The sequence below is a fragment of the Chanodichthys erythropterus genome, chromosome 23 (assembly GCF_024489055.1).
Source record: "Chanodichthys erythropterus isolate Z2021 chromosome 23, ASM2448905v1, whole genome shotgun sequence".
NCBI lineage: Eukaryota > Metazoa > Chordata > Actinopteri > Cypriniformes > Xenocyprididae > Chanodichthys > Chanodichthys erythropterus.
The window spans coordinates 21,739,128-21,759,862 of NC_090243.1; the positions used below are offsets into that span (position 1 = coordinate 21,739,128).

Consider the following 20,735-nt stretch of genomic DNA (forward strand, 5'->3'; position numbering starts at 1 on the left):
ATATAGATTATACTATAAAGCTTCTCAGGTGAGTGTATTGTTTTAAGGGTGTGTAAATGTTCTTTAACTCACCGCGGCAGGCCCGAATACTACAGAAGCGGTTTTCCACGTTGCCGCCCAGGATGTCCTGACACCAGGTCCCGTTGACGCCGGGAGCGATGAAGGTCCGGACGCGCTGCTGTTGACCGACGCCGCAGGAGCGAGAGCAGGAGCTCCACTCACCCCACATCATCCAGGAGCAGTTCCTGTGCGCACATTCAGGCCCCTGACACACGCCACCATCTGACAGACAAAATTACAGACAAAACCACACCATCAAAACATGCGAAGATGGGCAAAAAGGTGAAAACCTGTTGTACATTAAGGGAATGTTTGGAATGGTACACTACCATACTACTTTTGCAGTCTGCAGTATGCACAGTATGTGAATTTATGTGAAAAATAGCATTTGAAACAGTAGCTTCTCTATGAGATGGTAACAATACTCAGGTGAGTATGATCAGAGTGATGCAGAGATGAGGCAAGATGTACCGGGACACTGAGGCAGATTGCAAACTCTCTCCTGTCGGCTCTTTCCAGAGCAGCGATCATCAACACACTCCCTCGTACGGAACTTCAGAGCAGGAGAAACCGGATTGTTGCAGGTTCGGGAACATGGACTCCACACTGTCCACTGGGAGAACCCAGCATCCTCATCTACAGACAGAAGCATATTATAGGATATATAGTATATACAGTGTGTGTATGTATATATATATAAACTGTTGTTCATCGCAATTTCAAAATAAAAATTTAAAAGTTTGCATGTTTTGATGTCCACATGTTCTTGTTCAAGATATTACAGTGACTGTAGCATTTCTATCGTAAATAAGTGGCCAAATATTAAATATTAAGTGGACATTTCATTTAAATGTCGTTTGGCCAATATTAAACAAGAATTTCACCATGCTGTAAAGTGTAACAACAACAATCATCAGGCTGCTGGCGCCCTCTACAGGCATTTGTTATAATACATAATGCACAGAAATTGATTATATTATGTATATTACGTTATGTATTTTAACAGTGTTGATCAATAAAACCATATGATTATTTGCTTTTAATACCTTATTTGAATGAATTATTATTGCCTTATTGTATATATGAATTTTAAGTCATTTTAAATGGTATTGTTTACTTAGGTCTATTTTTATCACCACAAAATATATATATATATATATATATATATATATATATATATATATATATATATATATATATATATATATATATATATATATATATATATATATATAACCGATTACTCGATTAATCATCAAAATAATCAACCGATTAATTGATTACCAATATAATTGTTAATGACAGCAATAGATAGTTGAAACATTTCAAAATTACCTGAACTGTTTTTGCATTTTGTGACTTTCAGTTGAATAAAATACTATTTTTCCAGTCATTTATTTCATCATTGAAGATTTAAAAATAGTGTTAAAATATTGTAATTTTGTGTAGTGTCTCATGAGCTAAGTGAGTCATCACCCTATATATATTCCAGTCATTACCTGGTAAAGATGGTTCCTCTGTTGGAACTGTTACCACTGTAAAAACAGTAAAGAACTGAATCACTATAAAGTAATAAATAACAGTCGTTAGTAGAGTAATATAAGTAATATTATCAAAATAAGCATGCATATTTCTAGCAATAACATATTTGAGTATTTCTGGCATGTACGTGGGCAATCGGGTGTCTGGCAGTAGGCGGTGTCCAGCAGCGGCCCCTCACAGTCTCGGCCCCCGTGAGCAGGACTGGGCTGGTTACAGCTTCTGCTGCGACTCTTCTGGCCGAGACCCCCACAGCTGAGTGAACAGGGACCCCAGGGGCCCCAGGGAGACAGACCTCCATCACGGGGACATGGAACCAAAGAACAGTTCCACAGTCCGTGTTCACATGAGCTTCAGAAAAGACACAAATATATTACTGAAACATAGAGCGGTATGAAATAAGGACGACATGTAGATGTAATTTGCTGTTACCAGGAACTACATTCATGCATCAGCTCCTCTCCAGACATGAGCTCTGATCCGACAGTGATGTTCTGGAGGTCAGGGGTCAACTCAGGGGTCACCGACACACTTTGTAAAGAGGTCAGGAAGTCAGTGTCCACCAGACATGGACACTCCTACATACACATGATTGAAGGGAATCAGAATAACAGCATTTTAAAATGCATGAATTTATCAAAATGCTAACAATCAACTGGTCTGTTATCAGAATGCACTTTATAATGTTGTGGTCTTAATAAGACTAGTGGAGTGCTAGTGGAGTGTGTTCTTTCAGTATGCAAATAAAGCTGTTTGAGATGATTGTGAGCTCACATGAAGGCAGGATCCGTTGTGCTGGAAGGTGTTGGGTGGACAGTGGCAGCCCTCCTCACAGCCCTCTGAGTAACAGCCCTCATGACCGCTGACCTGAGAACAGCTGAACGGACACCCTTCACCGCGCTCACACTCCCTATAGAGACGCCCAGGAGGACAGCCCACCTCTGGTGAACACACACATACACACCCACACACACAGATATAGGAATGCATAGAATTGTATATCACAAATATACAACAAAAACAGTTTGTGTTTGGTTTAAGGCAAGACACCACAGGTGAATAGGGTATACAATTAACTAATAGATATCAGTACTTCCCCAGCTGATTGATTACAATTGCAAAATTTTTATTATAAGTTTTCTGAAATGTAATGTTTTTAATATGCAAATAAGGCATTATCTAGTTAAATATGCATCATTTGTATACATTTCCAAAGAATTAATCTGAACACTGGATAAAGCCAGGCTCAAATTGTTTGTTTTATTTTGTTGACATATTAGAGTTAAAGTTTTTTATAGAAGGGATTTGGGATTTTTCTTTTTATCACTCCATAAATCAGGGAAAACTGTCAATAGGTAGAAAAATCTACATTTTCGCCATGTTTTTAGGAATAAAATGCTGTATAAAATCAGGTAAATGTTATATGAACAAACCCCTCAGTAAAAACCTTCAGAATATAGACAGGAATAAAACTGTAAAATTTGATTTATGTAAGTGCTGCTGAAGTGGAGAAAAAACTCAGTCTTTAAAGATATGTATTGTACAGTAAATTATGCAAACAGATAAAGTCCAATCAAATAAACACTTAAGTCTAATTTGCATGTTTTCTTTCCACTAGAAAACATGCAAAATAGACTTTTAAGTGTTTATTTTATAGCACTTTATCTATTTGCATCTGTATTTGGAAAAAAAAAAAAAAACATGTGAAACAAATGTTTTTGCCTGTAGTGTCTTGGCTTAAAAAGATGTAAATTTCCTATATACTTAAGGCACACCCTGAAAGTCATTATATAATTCCAACTAGCTAAAATATTGAAATATGTAAATAAATACACAAGTCTTTCCGAATCAAGCTCAAGGACAGGAACTTTTCCCATAGCAAATCTCTAAAAATGGCTGATTTGAATTTGCAGGGGATTCGGCGAGAAGATCACAGGGGATGCTGGGACATTTCACTTTTAAATGAGGATGGTGTCTTATCCAGCGTTTCGCTGCATTAACCTTGACTGGAGCTCTGAGACCTTCACACTGACTGGAATATTAGATGTGTCTTACAGTCACTGAGATCCACAGAACAACCTGTTTGAGAGCACTTCACTGGATCACCGCTCACAGAGGAATGGTCCTCATGTAATTGCAGGATAAATCTGGGCTATTAAAATATTCCTGAAGCATCTTCTGTCAAAACAAAGCTAATTTTAAAAAATAAGGGGAAATGCTTTCAGGGAACAAAACAAAACAATTTCTCGTAAATCCTGGTCTGTGTCCGTAACGTTAAAAATGTTGCTGCATGCAGAGGCAGGAAGCCATTAATGCACATCTGATTCAAAAATCCTGTTAAAACTCCATCTGGCTGGTTTTTTTTTTCCCGAAAAAAGGGACCATTATTTTCTTTACTTTGCACTATTTGTATATTTTATATTATTCATTTGTTTTAATTAATTAATTTATTTATTTATTTGTTAATTTTGTTAATTTTAAACCCTAATCACACTGATCATTTTAATGGCCTTTTACTTTCTTAATTTTGCATTATTTTATTATTTTTGTCTTAAGCCCCATTCACACTGATCATCTTAATGGCCCTAAAAAGGCATTGTTTTACTAATTTTGCATTATTTATTTATTTATTTATTTATTGGAATAATTCATAAATAAATAAATAAATAAAAACATTTTTGAATTATTTATTTATTTGTTTATTTAATTTATATATTTTGTCATCTTAATGGTCCTGAAATTATGCTTGGAAGGAAGGAACAAACAAACAAACGAACACACAATCAAACAAATAAATAAATAAAATGTAATTATTCATTCTTCACAGCTCAGAGGGAGAGCTGATGAATGTTTGACGTACCCAGACACACTTGTGTGTTACAGGTCTTGCTCTGGCGTCTCATGCCCGAGCAGGGTGGCGTTCGGCAGGAGCGGCTACGGCTCTGAGACCCTCCACCACAGCTGACGGTGCACGTTGACCACGCTGACCAGTCGAACCAAGGACCAGAATCTACAAGAGCAAATGTACATAGAGAAAACTGAGATTTCCAAAACAATATATGTGAAAGATGGCATCGTCACACTGACCCACCTGAGCAGTTGTGAGTGTTACACACTTTCTGCTGTCGGCCAGAACCCACACACTCTCTGCCGCTGCTCTGAGGGGCGGGGTTATCACACAGACGTGTCCGCACCTTAACCCCGCCTCCACAGTGGGCGGAGCATTCTGACCAGGGAGCCCATTGGCTCCAGCTGCCGTCGACAGAGCAACCAGGAAGTGAGTCACAGTGCAGGACACCTGCTTCACATGTACTAGAAAGATCACAGAGAAACAATTACTGATCTGTGTCAGTGCCTACCTGCCTTCACTTACAAAACAAGTTACATATACATGTAATATGATACCAGTTATGACAGTCAGTGATGATGGTCTCTCCTGGATTTGCATGCTGCCAGTCTGATGCTCCCGGCCACTCCCAGGAAACATTCCCAGTGTCTATTCCAGCTGTATCACAAGAAAGACTGCATGTTATTTTAGTGTTTATAACTCCTTACAGCTGTATGTTTATTTGAGGGTTCATTTTGGAGTAGTTTTGAGGTATTTAAACCAGTGTTGTTATCATCAACAAAAACAGAAAAAATACTAAAAACATTTACATTGAAATAAATGTAATGTTATATATAAAAACACACACACACAAAAATGACTAAAACATTAACCAAAATTAACTAAAAACTTTGAAACTAAAAATACTAAAAACAATTAATTAATTGAAATAAATTAAATGTTAACAGAAACTAAATATAATTTTTTTTATATTATATATATTAAGTTTTAATGTTATTTTTAAAGCAAGTTTAAGTACTAAAATTACTAAATCTAAAACTGAAATAAATGCTAACCTAAAAACTAAACAGACCTATTTAAAAAAATTAAATAAAAATAAACTAAAACACAAATAAATATTAAACTAAAATTGAATTAAAACTGAAAACATTGAAAAAACAAACTTAAAAATACCAAAAAATATTTACATAAAATAAATAAATGTTAACAGAAATAACAAAAATGAAATATAAAAACTTATTTCAGTTAGTTGCAAAAGCAACATTTCTCATTTTCACTTAGTTTAAGTTGAAGTATTAAAATTACTAAAAAAATAAAATAAAAATGAATATAGTGTATTAACAACACTGAAGATATTTGCATCGAGCGTCTCTTCCGTAGCGTGTCCACACCTGTGCTGATGTTGTGAAATTTACAGCGACACAGCTCTCGGTCCACACACACCCCGTCCTGCAGCAGCATGTCTCCGGGACACCCGCAGGTCCGGCTGCATCCCGGCACGTCCACGCACTCCGTGTCTCCGTGCAGGTCGGAGCAGGAGCGAGGACAGGGCTTCCCGCAGGGCCACTCCTCCTGTCCACCTCCACAGTCTTCAGATGAGCAGCAGATGTCAGGATATGATCAAACAGCAGTGTGTGATAGCTTCAGATGTTAGGGAGTATGCTGACCTGAACAGACGGTGACGTTATCATGGCAGCCGCGGCTCTGCCGACTCTCTCCGAGGCAGGACAGACCACCGAACCGCGCTGGAGGGCTGTTACACTCCCTGTGCCGGACAGACACACCGGCACACGCGTCACAGTCCGACCATGAGCTCCAGGAGCCCCAGGAGCCGTGGACTACACACACACACACAGATAGAGAGATCAGGGATGTTTAACTCTTTAGAGCGCCACTGCAATCACTTGCATTTTCTCATAATACAGAAAGAACTTCATTTTTGATCATACAGAAGAGTAAGACTTTTATTTGTGTAAACTAACAATAATTACAAGGACTGAAAAAAGATTCAAACAAGCAGGATTAATCTTATGAGTTTTTGTATTTAACAATGTCAGATGCTGAAATTTGTCCAAAAAAACATTTTTCATATCAAAATATAATGTTGCATCCAAATGTTCTTCATCTATTGCTGATTATATAGTTTTGAATCTAAGTCAACTAAAACTAAAAACATTTACATTGATTGAAATACATTAAAAGTTAACAGAAATAAAAAGGGAATATAAAAATAATTTTCAGTTACTTGCAAAGGCAAAATTAATAAACTAAAAAGAAAACTAATAAAACACAACAAAAATGTTACTAAAATTAATGTAATTTGCCCAAAAACACATATTAAGATCGAAATATTTCATATTTTATTTATGTTATTCAATTTTCTAAATGTGATTGACAGCAGAATGGGTGCTTGTGACCTAAAATAAATCAATAATGTACATTTTAATACTAAATGTACAATTTGTTGTATATAAATAAATATTTATTTATTATAATTTTACTTGGTTCAATATTATTATTTCATTTATTTACTTATTTTTCTATTAATTTACTGTTTTGACAATCAAATTGTAGATACGTTTATCTCTTTATCTATTGCATTGATTTCTCCAGTGATTACAATGAAACTTTTATATTATGTAACTGCTTTAACTGAGGAGAGTAAATTAATCTTGTTAAACATATTAATCTTATAATTAATCAATGGTTGTATGATTTGTGTTTTGTCTCTGTGTTACCGGGGCAGAAGGAGACGGATGGGCACGGCTGTCTCTGGATCTGGACTCCCAGTCCGGCTCGCTCCTCCTGCTGGTCTGAACACGGCGCTCCTCCTGATCTGGGTTCAGGACAAGTGCAGCTCCTGTAGCGGGACACCCACTCAATCCCACAGGTCTTTGAACAGGGCGTCCAGTCGGCCCACTCGCACCAGCCTCCGTCCACTGACACACACACACAACCACACGTCACAATCTACCCCTTCAGAGGCGTTTGAGATTATTACGGGCTGAGGTGACAAACCTGGACACGGATGTTCACCGCAGGTGAGTTTCCCTCCCTCACAGGTGCTGGAATATGATCAAACACACATGAATCACATGATCTAAATGAATGCAAAGTGTGATCTGTGGTTTCTCACCAGTTGTTGCAGCCATCTGGAGATCGTACGGTGTCTCCGGGTCGGACTCGTCGTCCTGTGTGCAGATCCAGACAGGGACACGCATCTCTCTCCACACACTCCGACCCGTCTGAATTCAGAACTTTACCATCCGTGCAGTAACAACCCGGCTCACAGCGCCACTCGCAGTACTGAACACACACCAACATCGCCGTCATTATCATATATTGAGCGGACACCTCTGATTGGCTGTTGTGTTCATGCACTTAACAGATATGTCTGTGATTGGTTATCAATGCTTCAAAAACATGTTGTAAATAGACATCTTTGATGCTCTTCTCTGAGATACACACAGGAGCATTTGAAAGCATGCACTGAAGCAGAGTTAAAGTTAATGATTTAATTAAGTAATTAATAAGGCTGTGACTGAAGTCAGTTCTTGTGTTTCTCTTTTCTTCAGTGATTCTGCTTGTTAACAGCAGGTGTTCATCACTAATGCACAATCATCACTTAATTAAATTGCTTAATTATCTCATTAACTTTAACTCTGCTTTAGTGTTATTTTAACACTATTTAGAGAGGGACCATATGTACTCTGAGCATTGAGTAACTCTGGGGATTTTACTGTGCATGTCTGTCACATTTTTTAAATTTCAGCACCGAAATACCAGTGCTTTTGAAAACACTAGTATATGTTCAATGGTTTATTCATTTACTCACAGTGAGGTCGTCACATGATCGCGGACATGAGGGTCCACAGGCACTGAACACACTTCCTGGCACGTGTGAACATGAAGACACTACAGACAGAGTTCAGAGTTCATATCTAACATACATGTGAAAACACACACATAGACATGTGCCGATATTCGGTAATGCGATATATCGCGATAATGAATATGCACGATATTGTTATTGCGGGCATTTCAAAATACCGTAAATAATAATTTATTACCAATTATTAAAATTTTTATAATGCATTTAAGAATAGACCACTTTAGAGCAGACGTCACAATGACGTCACTTGCAGCTGCGCGCGCATAGTGGTTGCAGAAAAATAGCGGTAGCAATTGGAGGAAAATGTGCAAAATCCACAGAATAAGAGAAAAACGTTTTGTTGTGCCTCTGGATGTTGGAATCGGAATGCAAAAAATATAGTCTTCATTTTTAAAGAAAACCATCGTTGAAAACGTCCTTTGAAGCTAAATGGAGACGTTTCACAGACTGCACTGATGACACCTGCAAGATTAGTCTACTATTAAAGCAGGAATTTGAAGTAAACAGTAAGTCTACATAATATTCACATATGCAGTTCAGAGGACATACATACATAGCAGTTACAGCATTGAAATGATATTTAAACCTATAACATTTCACGTTAGATAACTTTTAAACAGTCTATACAATTTTAATTTCACAATTCTGACTTTTTTCTTGCATTTGCGTGTTTATTACTCCCAGTTCGAACTTTATTACTCGCAATTGTGAGTTTATTTCACAATTCTGGGGGGGGAAAGTCAGAATTGCGGGATAAATTGCAATTCAGAAAAGACAGAAACGAGTATATCTCACAATTGTTTTTCTTTGTAAGAAATGTGAGATATAAACTCGAAATTAACTTTTTATTCTTTTAATTCGTGACAAACAAAACAAAAAACAAAGTTGTACGCGTCAAGAGACTTATACGCTTTTAGCTTCTCCTGAGTATACACTTGAGGTGTCAATCAGGTAAATATATATCTCTGGCCCATGGATGCTTGGCCATTTCGTTTCGTCATTTAAAAACTGACAAGGTGCTATGGCAAATGGATCCGTAAGCTGTATACCACTCGGTAATGTTATTTTTTTTTAAATAACAGTGCTTATCGCTGGGTGAAGCTGCTGTGATATGCCGACAACATTTAAAAAAAAAAATAACAAATCAAAATATTCTATAATGTTTCTAAATCTTAACTACTTTGAACCGCTTCGTGGTAACTCTCTAGTCGTACTGGTTATCACTCCCGGGTTTTCTGCAACCATGATGCGCGCGCATCCCGAATGTTTACAAACACAGTAAATAGGCCTATACTTATATGCTGAATGAAAGTGCACATTCACTCTCTGACAGCAGAGGGCGCTGATGGAACAGCAGAAATGCAGCGGTTACCCCGGAAACCCCGCAAACAAAGCAGCTGTGCTATTGAAGTTTTTAAAATGCTTCAAACAGCCATTCATTTTTTTGTAATCTCAATGTTGTTCATCACATCACCAAACACTTAAAGACTTAATAGACTATTTATTTTCAAACTTAAACATTTTTAAATTTTAATCTGGACTACAACATGCCCTAATGATTAGAAATGTTCTCAATATTTGTTATTGTTCAGTAAAACTGAGACATACGGCTTCATTAGTTAACATGTTAATTCATTATTACCCAACTGACAATTAAAAATACTAAAGCATTAATTGTTCTTAGTTAATGTTAATTTCTTAGTTACTATTTAATAACATTACAAAATTAATGACAACAAAAATGATACTTTCTGTAACAAAAGTATCTGTTGATTAATTTTAGTTAATGCATTAAATAATGAGAAATGTCCTTTATAGCCTAATTTTTTTGCACTTTAATCTGTTTGAAGATTTTAATTTATATATTTTTGGTGTATTGTATTATTGTATTTAAACATTCAGAGTTCTTTTTGTTATTACAAAGAGTTCTTAATCCTGTTATGACACTTTTTTTGCAACTTATTTCAATATCATGATAATACCGTATACCGTCATAAAAGCTCCAGCAATTAATCGCAACATGAAAATTTGATACCGTCACAAGCACACACACACACCTGGACAGTGGTCAGTGTTACACACGATGACTTCAGTTCCCAGTCCTTCACAATAGTCTCCATCACCCCCTCTGATTGGCCGATCACAGTCCCTCCTGCGGCTCCGCACCCCACCGCCACACGACTTGGTACAGTCGGTCCAGGACGTCCAGCCGCTCCAGCCTCCGTGTCCTTCAAACACAACAGAACAAACCAATCTGACATGCTCTTGAAAATCATGTTGTTGTTTTTCTTATTTCTTGTGTTCATGGATCTCTGTGGGTCACTCACTGCTGCAGGGTGCTGAAGCACACACTCTGTCCTCTCGGTCCGGCCCGAAGCAGGGAAGTCCGTTCCCAGCTCGCTCCGGGTCGGAACAGAAGCGATAGCGCGACTGAAGACCAGCGCCACACGACACAGAACACACACCCCACGGAGTCCAAGATGACCAGCTGCCGTCCACTGAAACACACACACACACACAGAGAGTCTCACACACACACACACACATCAGAGAGTGTGTTACGGCACGAGAGCGGTTCCAGACGTCTTACCGTCACACTCCACACTCGTACAGTTCACCAGCTTTCCTGATTCACACGTGCTGCAGGAATGAAATACATGATCACTTATTTTCATATTTTCAAATTTTCATATTCATAGTGTATGCATTATTGTTAAATGCATAATAAAATGATTTCTTATTGATTATTAAAATGAATAAAATATATTGCTTATGTTTTTTAAGCTTTTTAAAAATTAATCTTTAAACTATGTTAACATTTTTTATGTATTTATACATTCATATGTGTTGAATGCATAATACAAATAATATTCATATTAATAATAATTAATAATAATAATATTAATATAAAATAAAATTATATTTCTTGTTTTCAACAAGCTTTTAATAATCAAAAAAGCCATTCTATCAATAAAATATATTAAAATTTTAAATATGTGATTAAGTATAGTAAAATAAAATAAAATAAAAAATAATTATTATTATATTATATTATAGAATTAAATCACATCGCTTATTTTTCATTGTTTTAAAAACTTTTCATAAGTAAAAAGGTATTATATCAACAAATAAAATAAATTAACATTTTAAGTGTATTTATAGTATAATAAAGATAGTTATTAACAATAAATTATATTATATAATAAAATTACAGTGCTTATTTTTTCATTCTTTTTAAGACTTTAAATAATAAAAAAGGTATTCTATTTATCAATAAAATATATTAACATTTTATATGCATTATATATTCATGTGTATTATTGTTAAATGCTTAACAAAAATAATTATTAATAATTATTAAAAAATAATAGTTCTATTACAAAATAAAATTATACATATATATATATATATATATATATATATAATTTTATTTTGTATAAAATAATATAAAATAAAAAAACACTAAAAATAATTATTTTGTAATTTTATTTTATTTTTATATATTATATATGCAGTATATAGTTGAATGTATGTTGAAAAATATTTTTTAAAATAAAAAAAATATTACATATCTTTTAAATTATTTTAAAGCTTATTAAAATTAATTTAAAAACTAATACAAATTATGTTTTAATTAGATTAAAATGAATTAAACTGAATGTATATGGTTTTGTGACATGTTTTACCAGTTGTGGCAGTCTTTGGTGACTGTGGCTCCGGGTTTGTGCTGCTCTCCATCTACATGACAGTGACAGAGCGGCAGAGACACACACTGGCCATCCTGAAACACACACACACACACACACACACATCACAGATATACATTCACAAATAAAATATATAATGAAACACACACACACTCACCTGCAGGGCTGACCCTTCAGGACACTGGCAGCCAGGATGGCAGCTGGCATCCCTCTGGACGTCCGACCCCAAATCCGAACACAGCAGCTCATCTCTCACACACGCGGCCCACTCCTGACCGTTCGTACAAGCGCTTCCGTTACCTGCTATCAGAGAGAGAAAATGATGTGTGTATTAGTAGTGACCGACTGATTGGAATTCAGACTTTTATTTTGACAGCACCGAGCCGGACTCACTGCAGGGCTGCAGGTTACACGCGCTGAACTGCTGAGGCGTCCCGTGAGTCCTGAGCGGCCCTCTGGTTCTGTTCCTGTATCCGCCGCCGCAGGGAACCGAACACTCGGACCACGGGCTCCACGGGCCCTTCACTCCTGAACACAGGAATATGACATTTAGAGTAATAATCCTGGTGTGAATCTGTGTTATGTTTTGTGTAGTTGCCATCATTGTCTACTTTTATGGTATTGATCTGCATTGAACTCTTAATAGATGGTCTTTAGTCATGTGATCACTGTACCGAAACAAGGTGTAATGCTGCACGTGTCCAGTCCGATGCGGTCGCCCTCGCAGGCACGCCCGCCAAACGCCGGCGCTGGATTGGTTCCTGAACGATAGCGCCGCCTGATGCCCACGTCACATGTCCGACTGCACGCGCTCCAGGCGGTCCACTCGCTCCACCCACAATCCACTGCAGGAGTGAACGTATACACACTACTCAGAACAGAATGCATATAAGAATGCTTTCCAGGGAGGGTGTGATGTGTCATACTCACCAGGGCAGGGCGCTGTTCCACACCGCATCTCTCCATCAACACACGTGCTGTCAGGAAACACAACAAACCGTCAATCTGAAATATATATTTATATATATATATATATATATATAGCCACATGGGTAGCTGACATGTCATATCAAAGCAGCATCCTGCAGTATGACATTATAATTTATCCAAAACGGTTTAAAAACTGATTATATACAATTTTTTTCTTTCATAATATTATGGAAAAATTATACTTTTACAAATAATTTGTCATGCCAATTACTTAATAGCAATAAATGATTATTATAGCATTATAGGATTAATAAGATTATTAGAGATTTTAAGATTATTATTAAGTTAATTGATATAATAATTATTTATTGTTACTGAAATTAAAAATTAAAAATAAAATAATTAGGAATTTCCTTTTTCAAATTTCTGTAAGTAATATATATATATAAACACTACACTAATGATTAATTGTTAATTATTATAAAATAATTCATAAAAAATATTAATACTTAATACTTTAATTACAATATTAAAATGATTTACAAATGGGAAAAATCTTGTTTAAAAAATACAAATTTCTGCACTCTACTGTTCAAAAGTTTGGGGTCGGTGAGATTTTAAAGTCTCTTCTGCTCACCAGAGCTGCGTATGTTTGATCAAAAATGCAATAAAAATGTGAAATATTTTTATAATTTAAAGTATCTGTTTTCTATGTGAATATATAGTAAAGTGTAATTTATATCCAGTGATCAAAGCTGAATTTTCAGCATCATTACTCCAGTCTTCAGTGTCACATGATCCTTCAGAAATCATTCTGATATGATGATTTGCTGCTCAAGAAACATTTATGATTATTATCAATGTTAAAAACAGTCATATTTTTGTGGAAACGTGATATATTTTTATGTTTTCAGGATTCTTTCATTAACAAAAAGTTAAAAAGAACAGTATTTATTTACATTATAAATTTTCAAATTATTATAATAATAACTTTATTATTATTATTTTTATTATTAATCTTATTGTTAATAAAATACATAATGATTTTAGTTTTAACAAAATAATAATACAAATAATGCATAAACAATTTACTATTTATATGATTTTAATTTGAAACTGTTTTTTGTATTATTTATACACTATATTATAGCTTTTATTAATATTTTGAATTTGCTTTTTTCATAGTTCAGTTTTCATTTTAGTTTTAAATAAATATTTAGTAATTTTGTTTTATGTTTTTTTAATACTTTTCATTTTTATTTCAGTTTTAGCTCCGTTGTTATTTGTTTTATTTCCAGTTTCATTTTAGTGCTTGAACTAAACAAAATTGTTTAATTTTTTTCGTCTAACATTTATATTTGATTTGATAAAAACGTCATAATAAATGTATTTTATTTAATGATATCCTAATGAAATCAATATCTTTACTCTGAAATTTTGAAAATGGACTTTATTTATATATTTAGTTATATTTTGAAATAAAAATCTTTTGCTACATTATAAAAGTCTTTACTGATCAATTCAATGATTTCTGAACACAGATTTCTGAATGTATCAACACAAAGTTACCAGTTGTTGCAGCTGTCATGAGGCACAGTGTCGCCCTGTGTGTACAGCGCCCCCTTATGGTAACAGGGGCAGCGGTGGAGCGGCACACAGGTGTTATTGAACAGGTAGAAGCCAGGAGAACAGTAGCATCCATCATAACACTCAGTGGCACACTCCACATCCGCCATGGCGTCCAGACACACGCGGGGACACGCGCCGCCCTGAGCCTCGCACTGATCCTTCGACAGGAACGTCATGCCCTGCGGACACACACCTGCACGACAAAGATTCACTTCAGAAACACACACACACTGCAGACGTCAGCGAGAGGTTCACAGTGACATCACGTACCAGAGCAGGGCTGGACGTTGCAGTCGCGGGTCTGGACGTGCGGCCCGGGGCAGATGAGGCCTCCGTACAGCGGCGGAGGAGCACTGCAGAAACGCTCTCTCGTCTGAACTCCGGAGTCACACTCGGACGAACAGTCGGACCAGCTCGACCAGGACGACCAGCCGCCGGACACTACAGCCACGAGAGAGAAAACATCAGAGATACGGCAGCTCTTCATCAGGACACCAGGATTCTCTCCACTGGAATGATTACATTCATGAAATTATTATATAATATATGAATTATTATTATTAACACTATAATAATGATCTAATTATGAATTACATATGATTAAATAAATAATAGTATTAATTATTGATGATTATTTTCTTTTCAAATTACTATAATAAATATTTTATTTTACTATTATAATTTTTATTAATATTAATGTCAATATAATATATAAATTATCATTTATTATTATTACCACTATAATAAATATCTAGTTATTAATTAAATATGATTACATAATAATAATAATAATAATTAACTGTTTTCTCTTCAAATTACTATAACTTATTATTAATAATTATTTAATTATTTATTTTATTATTATTATTATTATTATTATTAAAACTAATTAATTACTAATAGTAGTTTTCTTTTCAAAATACTATAATAACTTTTTTATTATTATTCTTATAATTTTTATTCTTATTGTTAATATAATATAGATTTATTATTTATTTTTATTATTATTAACACTATAATAATGATCTAATTATTATTACATTTGGTTAAATAAATAATATTAATTACTGATATTTGTTTTCTTTTCAAATTACTTTAATAACTTTTTATTATTATTATTATCGTTACTATAATATATATATGAATTATTTAATAATTATTTATTAATATTATTAACACTATAATAATTATCTAATTAATTAAATGTGATTAAATAAATAATAATATTAATTACTGATATTTGTTTTCTTTTCAAATTACTATAATAACTGTATTATTATTAATCTTATTGTTAATAAAATACATTTTAATTATTAAAATAATACAAAATAATAATACAAATAATACTTAAACAATTTGCTATTTATATGATTTTCATGTTTCAGTTTTCATTTTAATTTTAGATAAATAAATATTTATTCATTTTGTTTTGTTATTTTTTTAAAAATATTACTATTGTGGTTTAAAATATTTTTATTTTTATTTAGTTTTTATTTGTTTTATTTCCAGTTTCATTTTAGTGCTTGAACTAAACAAAATTGTTTAAAGTTTTCATCTAACATTTATATTTGATTTGATTAAAAAAAATAAAAACATTATAATAAATTTAGTTTTATTTAATGAGATCCTTGATTTGCATACCTTTACTCTGAAATTTATTTATATATTTTGTTATTTTTGAATTTTATTTGAAAGAAAAAAGGATTGTACAGTATATGAAATGTATAATGTCAAGTAATTTCCCAACATCACAACGCTCCTCTCAGCATGTTATCATCGTGCACTTTCAGTTTAGAGCAAAAAAGCACAATCATCTCTTTGAGCGTCTCATCAGATCTGGTGTACCGGGGCAGTGGATCATGTTGCACGGCTCGTGTTCTTCCACGTCTCCACCACAGGAGGCGCCGGCGTCTGTGTGATTACAGCTCCTGAAGCGCCGCCTCAGTCCCACGGCGTCCACGTGATGGAAACAGGTCTTGCTGCACTCGGACCACAGCGTCCACTCGCTCCAGGACACTCCGTCAGGACCTGAAGGGTCACAGTCAGTCTCTGCATAACACTGCTGTTCAATCCTAACCCTGAGCTGAGATCTCACCCTCTGAGCAGGGCGTGGAGCAGCGGCGGGCTTCGGTGGAGTCCCCGTCACACGGCTCGACCCTCGACGCTCCCATGGGACTCAGAGGAGATCTGCGGAAACACGGACACGTGATGAGGAAGATCTAGTCATGTTCAGGGTTATTTCTGAGTCTTGATTTGAGTCAGTCCACCTGTAACGGTGCTGGATTCCCGTCCCACAGCTGCTGTCACATGACGTCCATGAAGACCAGGCCGACCAATCACAGCGAGCGACGCAGCTGGAGTCATCGCAAGTGACACGCCCATCTTTACACACACTGCAGGATTGGATGAAACGTCACGACATGCATTTACAGACTCAGAAGAGCCGCTCGTGTGTGAAATGTTGAATCTACTGACCATGAGCTGCAGCTGCTGGTACTGACTTCCTGTCCAGGCTGGATGACCGAACCTTCCCATAAACACTCACATTTACTGGCATCGACACAACGTCCATCTTGTAGGAAGAGTCCAGGAGGACAATAACATCCTAACAACCAAAGAAAACATTTAATCTATGTATGAATCATACATTATCATTTCACTCTTTGGTCTTTCTTTCTCTCTCTAAAACACTACATAAAAATAAGTTAAAATTATAAATGGCACTATTTATTATAATAACAACAATACACACACAATTATATATATATATAGTAATTATATTTTAATAAATACTACTATTTAATATATTAATAATATTTAATAAATGATTTTATATTATTGTTATTAAACATATACATTTGTAATAATACTACTTATATATTTATATACTACTTATAATATATATATATATTGTTACTAAAATTATGCATTATATATATATATATATATATATATATATATATATATATAATTTAATTATTATAAAAAAATAAAATAATTAATTAAAAAATATTAAATAAATAATAGCATTTATTATATAATATATAATATAATTATATAATAATAGCATTTGTGTTTGTGTGTGTGTGTGTGTGTGTGTGTGTGTGTAATATATATATATATATAAATTTATTATAAAATTATTAATTGTTAATTATTATAAAAGATTATATTATATTATTAATTAATTTATAATATAATTAATTAATTTATTATATAATTGCTATAATAATTATTTTTTGTTATTAAAATTATGCAATAAAGTAATTATTAAGAAATTCCTTTTTAAATTTCTGTAATTTAATATATATAATATATAATTTAATATATATACACACACAAAAATAATAAATAATTGTTATATATTATAAAAAAATAATTCATTAAAAAGATTAAATAATAATAATAATAACAATAATTATGGATAATTTTAATAATTAACAATTAATAATGTTTTATTATATATATATATATATATATATATATATATATATATATATATATATATATTATAAAAATGATTAATTGTTAATTATTAAAAGGTGATTAACTGTTAATTATTATAAAAGATTATTAGAGATTATAAGATTATTATTAATTTATTTATTCCATAATTGCTATAATAATTATTTATTGTTATTAAAATTATGAATTAAGATAATTATTAAGAATTTCCTATAATTATATAATATAATAATTATTAAGAAATATATATATATATATATATATATATATATATATATATATATATATATATATATATATATATATATATATATATATATATATATATATATATATATATATATATATAAACACTAATACACTATACTAATGATTAATTGTTAATTATTATAAAAATAATATAACATAATTCATTAAAAATATTAAATAAATAATAGCATTAATTATGGATAGTTATTTTCTTTTCAGATTAGTCTCAAATTATTGTTATTATTATTCCTATATAAAATGAGATATCAAATATTATTAAAATAATCAATAGTATAAATTATTATTAATTATTACATTTTAAATAGTACTCAAAAATGTAATAATAATAATTTATACTATTGATTATTTTAATAATATTTGATATCTCATTTTATATAGGAATAATAATAACAATAATTTGAGACTAATTTGAAAAGAAAATAACTATCCATAATTAATACTATTATTTATTTAATATTTTTAATGAATTATGTTATATTATTTTTATAATAATTAACAATTAATCATTAGTATAGTGTATTAGTGTTATATATATATAATTATTATTTTTTTTTTCATTTATAACATTTGATAAGTGTCCCGGCTCTGCCAGAGTTTCCGTGTTTATTTTATTTCACATTAATATATAAAACATTTGACATACAATAAATAACATGATGTTTGGAAACGGCCTGAGGTCAGAAATGACTGTGATGAATGATTTCACTTTATGAACCTTGAAAAGATCTCATTGTACCTGCAGAGCAGTTTAAGGTGCAGTTCCTCTCAGAATGGAGGTCAGAGCAGGTCACGGGACACGCGTCGATGATCCCAGACAAACAGTCGGACTCGTTCATCAGGATCATTCCTCCGGTGCAGCCTGCAGCAGAGCGGGAGAGATCGCTCAGATATACTCGTGACGCTCGTGCATGCGTGTTCTTGTTAATGTGTGTGTATCTGACCGCTCTGTGTGTCCGTGTGCGGCCCGCAGGACTGCATGTGACACGCGTGTGTTTGTCTGCTCATCCCGTCACAGTCTCTCCCACCGTTCTTGGGCGGAGGGTTGGAGCAGGTTCTGTTCCTCACCATCAGTCCTCCTCCACACGGGACGTCACAGCCTGACCACTGCGTCCACTCCGACCACTGACCGTCCACTGAGACAGAGAACAAGAACACGATGAGCCTCGAACCCGTGCGGCTGATACAGAAACACCATGTGATCTGTTCGTACCCGGACAGGCCTGCAGGAAACACGGCCGGCTGTCGAACTGAGCTCCGCCGCAGGAACCGCCCGGACGGGCTTCTCTTAGGATGTTCCTCTGCCGGAAGAGCGACCCCAGACCACACGACACGCTGCACTGACTCCAGGACGTCCAGGGAGACAGAATACAGTCGACTGGGGACACAAACAGACCTCTCTCAATCCCACAATGCACCTGAATCTGATCTGAGATCTGTGTTTGTGGACTCACAGCAGTCGCTCTCGTCCGAGCCGTCGGCGCAGTCTCTGTGGAGGTCACAGCGCTTCTCCAAACTCACACACTCGCCGCTCCAGCAGCTGAACTGTTTGGAGGAGCAGCGTTCGGGCAGCAGGGGGCGCTGAGAGGGGGTTACGGGTCCTGGGAGAGGAGCGACGGAGCCTGAGGAGAGAGTTCGGTGACATTCGTGTTTCTGAGATTGAGACTTACTTAAATAACTTAATCACGTGACCAGCAAACGAATGCATTTTATGTTAGGAGAGTCAACACGTTTAAATCAGAGTCTAAAATCAAACGAGACTTACAAATGAGAGAATATTCAACTTGAAATGAAATAAAAAAATAAAATAAAATAAAAAATAATGAAATAAAATAAATAATGGAATAAAAAATAATGAACCAAAATAAATAGAATAAAAAATAAAATAAAAAATAATGAAATAAAAATAAATAATAATGAAATGAAATAAAACAAAAATAAAATAAAATAAAAAATATTGAAATAAAAATAACAAAATAAGGAAATAAAATAAATAGTAAAATAAAATAAATAAAAAATAATAAAATAAAATAAATAAAATAAAAAGCAATTAAATAAAAAATAAAAAATAATGAAATTAATAAAAATAATAAAATGAAATGAAATAAAACAAAAAATAAAAAATAAATAAAATAAAAGATAATAAAATAACGAAACTAATAAATAATAAAATGAAATGAACTTCAATAAAATCAAATAAAATAAAAATAATAAAGTAATGAAATAAAAAATAATGAAGAAAATAATGAAATAAAATAAATAAAATAAAAAATCATGAAATAAAATAAATAATAAAATAAAATAAAATTACATAAATGTATATTTTGTGTGAATGCATAAGTTTAAGTTTAATGCTGTTACATTAATTAAGGTTATCAGTGTTTTTGTGCACGATAAA

At 33.5% G+C, this 20,735-nt stretch overlaps 1 protein-coding gene across 1 annotated transcript in view; it reads right to left on the reverse strand.

Moving 5' to 3' along the window:
• Positions 1 to 20,735, reverse strand: part of sspo (SCO-spondin) — a 97,368-nt gene that overhangs the window by 29,130 nt on the left and 47,503 nt on the right. The window contains exons 49-81 of the mRNA XM_067377682.1: positions 19,792 to 19,959; positions 19,551 to 19,715; positions 19,282 to 19,473; positions 19,077 to 19,199; positions 17,081 to 17,210; positions 16,873 to 16,998; positions 16,701 to 16,792; positions 16,451 to 16,633; positions 14,876 to 15,046; positions 14,546 to 14,798; positions 12,977 to 13,023; positions 12,712 to 12,891; positions 12,440 to 12,574; positions 12,204 to 12,349; positions 12,026 to 12,120; positions 10,930 to 10,979; positions 10,667 to 10,837; positions 10,397 to 10,567; positions 8,283 to 8,362; positions 7,584 to 7,681; positions 7,466 to 7,512; positions 7,186 to 7,386; positions 6,115 to 6,285; positions 5,839 to 6,036; positions 5,005 to 5,095; positions 4,794 to 4,911; positions 4,460 to 4,541; positions 2,374 to 2,540; positions 2,032 to 2,177; positions 1,730 to 1,950; positions 1,560 to 1,595; positions 532 to 696; positions 73 to 282 (exon numbers count right to left, since the gene is read on the reverse strand). Coding sequence (XP_067233783.1) covers positions 73 to 282; positions 532 to 696; positions 1,560 to 1,595; positions 1,730 to 1,950; positions 2,032 to 2,177; positions 2,374 to 2,540; positions 4,460 to 4,541; positions 4,794 to 4,911; positions 5,005 to 5,095; positions 5,839 to 6,036; positions 6,115 to 6,285; positions 7,186 to 7,386; positions 7,466 to 7,512; positions 7,584 to 7,681; positions 8,283 to 8,362; positions 10,397 to 10,567; positions 10,667 to 10,837; positions 10,930 to 10,979; positions 12,026 to 12,120; positions 12,204 to 12,349; positions 12,440 to 12,574; positions 12,712 to 12,891; positions 12,977 to 13,023; positions 14,546 to 14,798; positions 14,876 to 15,046; positions 16,451 to 16,633; positions 16,701 to 16,792; positions 16,873 to 16,998; positions 17,081 to 17,210; positions 19,077 to 19,199; positions 19,282 to 19,473; positions 19,551 to 19,715; positions 19,792 to 19,959 — 4,629 coding nt within the window. The remainder of the gene's footprint in view (positions 1 to 72; positions 283 to 531; positions 697 to 1,559; positions 1,596 to 1,729; positions 1,951 to 2,031; positions 2,178 to 2,373; positions 2,541 to 4,459; positions 4,542 to 4,793; positions 4,912 to 5,004; positions 5,096 to 5,838; positions 6,037 to 6,114; positions 6,286 to 7,185; positions 7,387 to 7,465; positions 7,513 to 7,583; positions 7,682 to 8,282; positions 8,363 to 10,396; positions 10,568 to 10,666; positions 10,838 to 10,929; positions 10,980 to 12,025; positions 12,121 to 12,203; positions 12,350 to 12,439; positions 12,575 to 12,711; positions 12,892 to 12,976; positions 13,024 to 14,545; positions 14,799 to 14,875; positions 15,047 to 16,450; positions 16,634 to 16,700; positions 16,793 to 16,872; positions 16,999 to 17,080; positions 17,211 to 19,076; positions 19,200 to 19,281; positions 19,474 to 19,550; positions 19,716 to 19,791; positions 19,960 to 20,735) is intronic.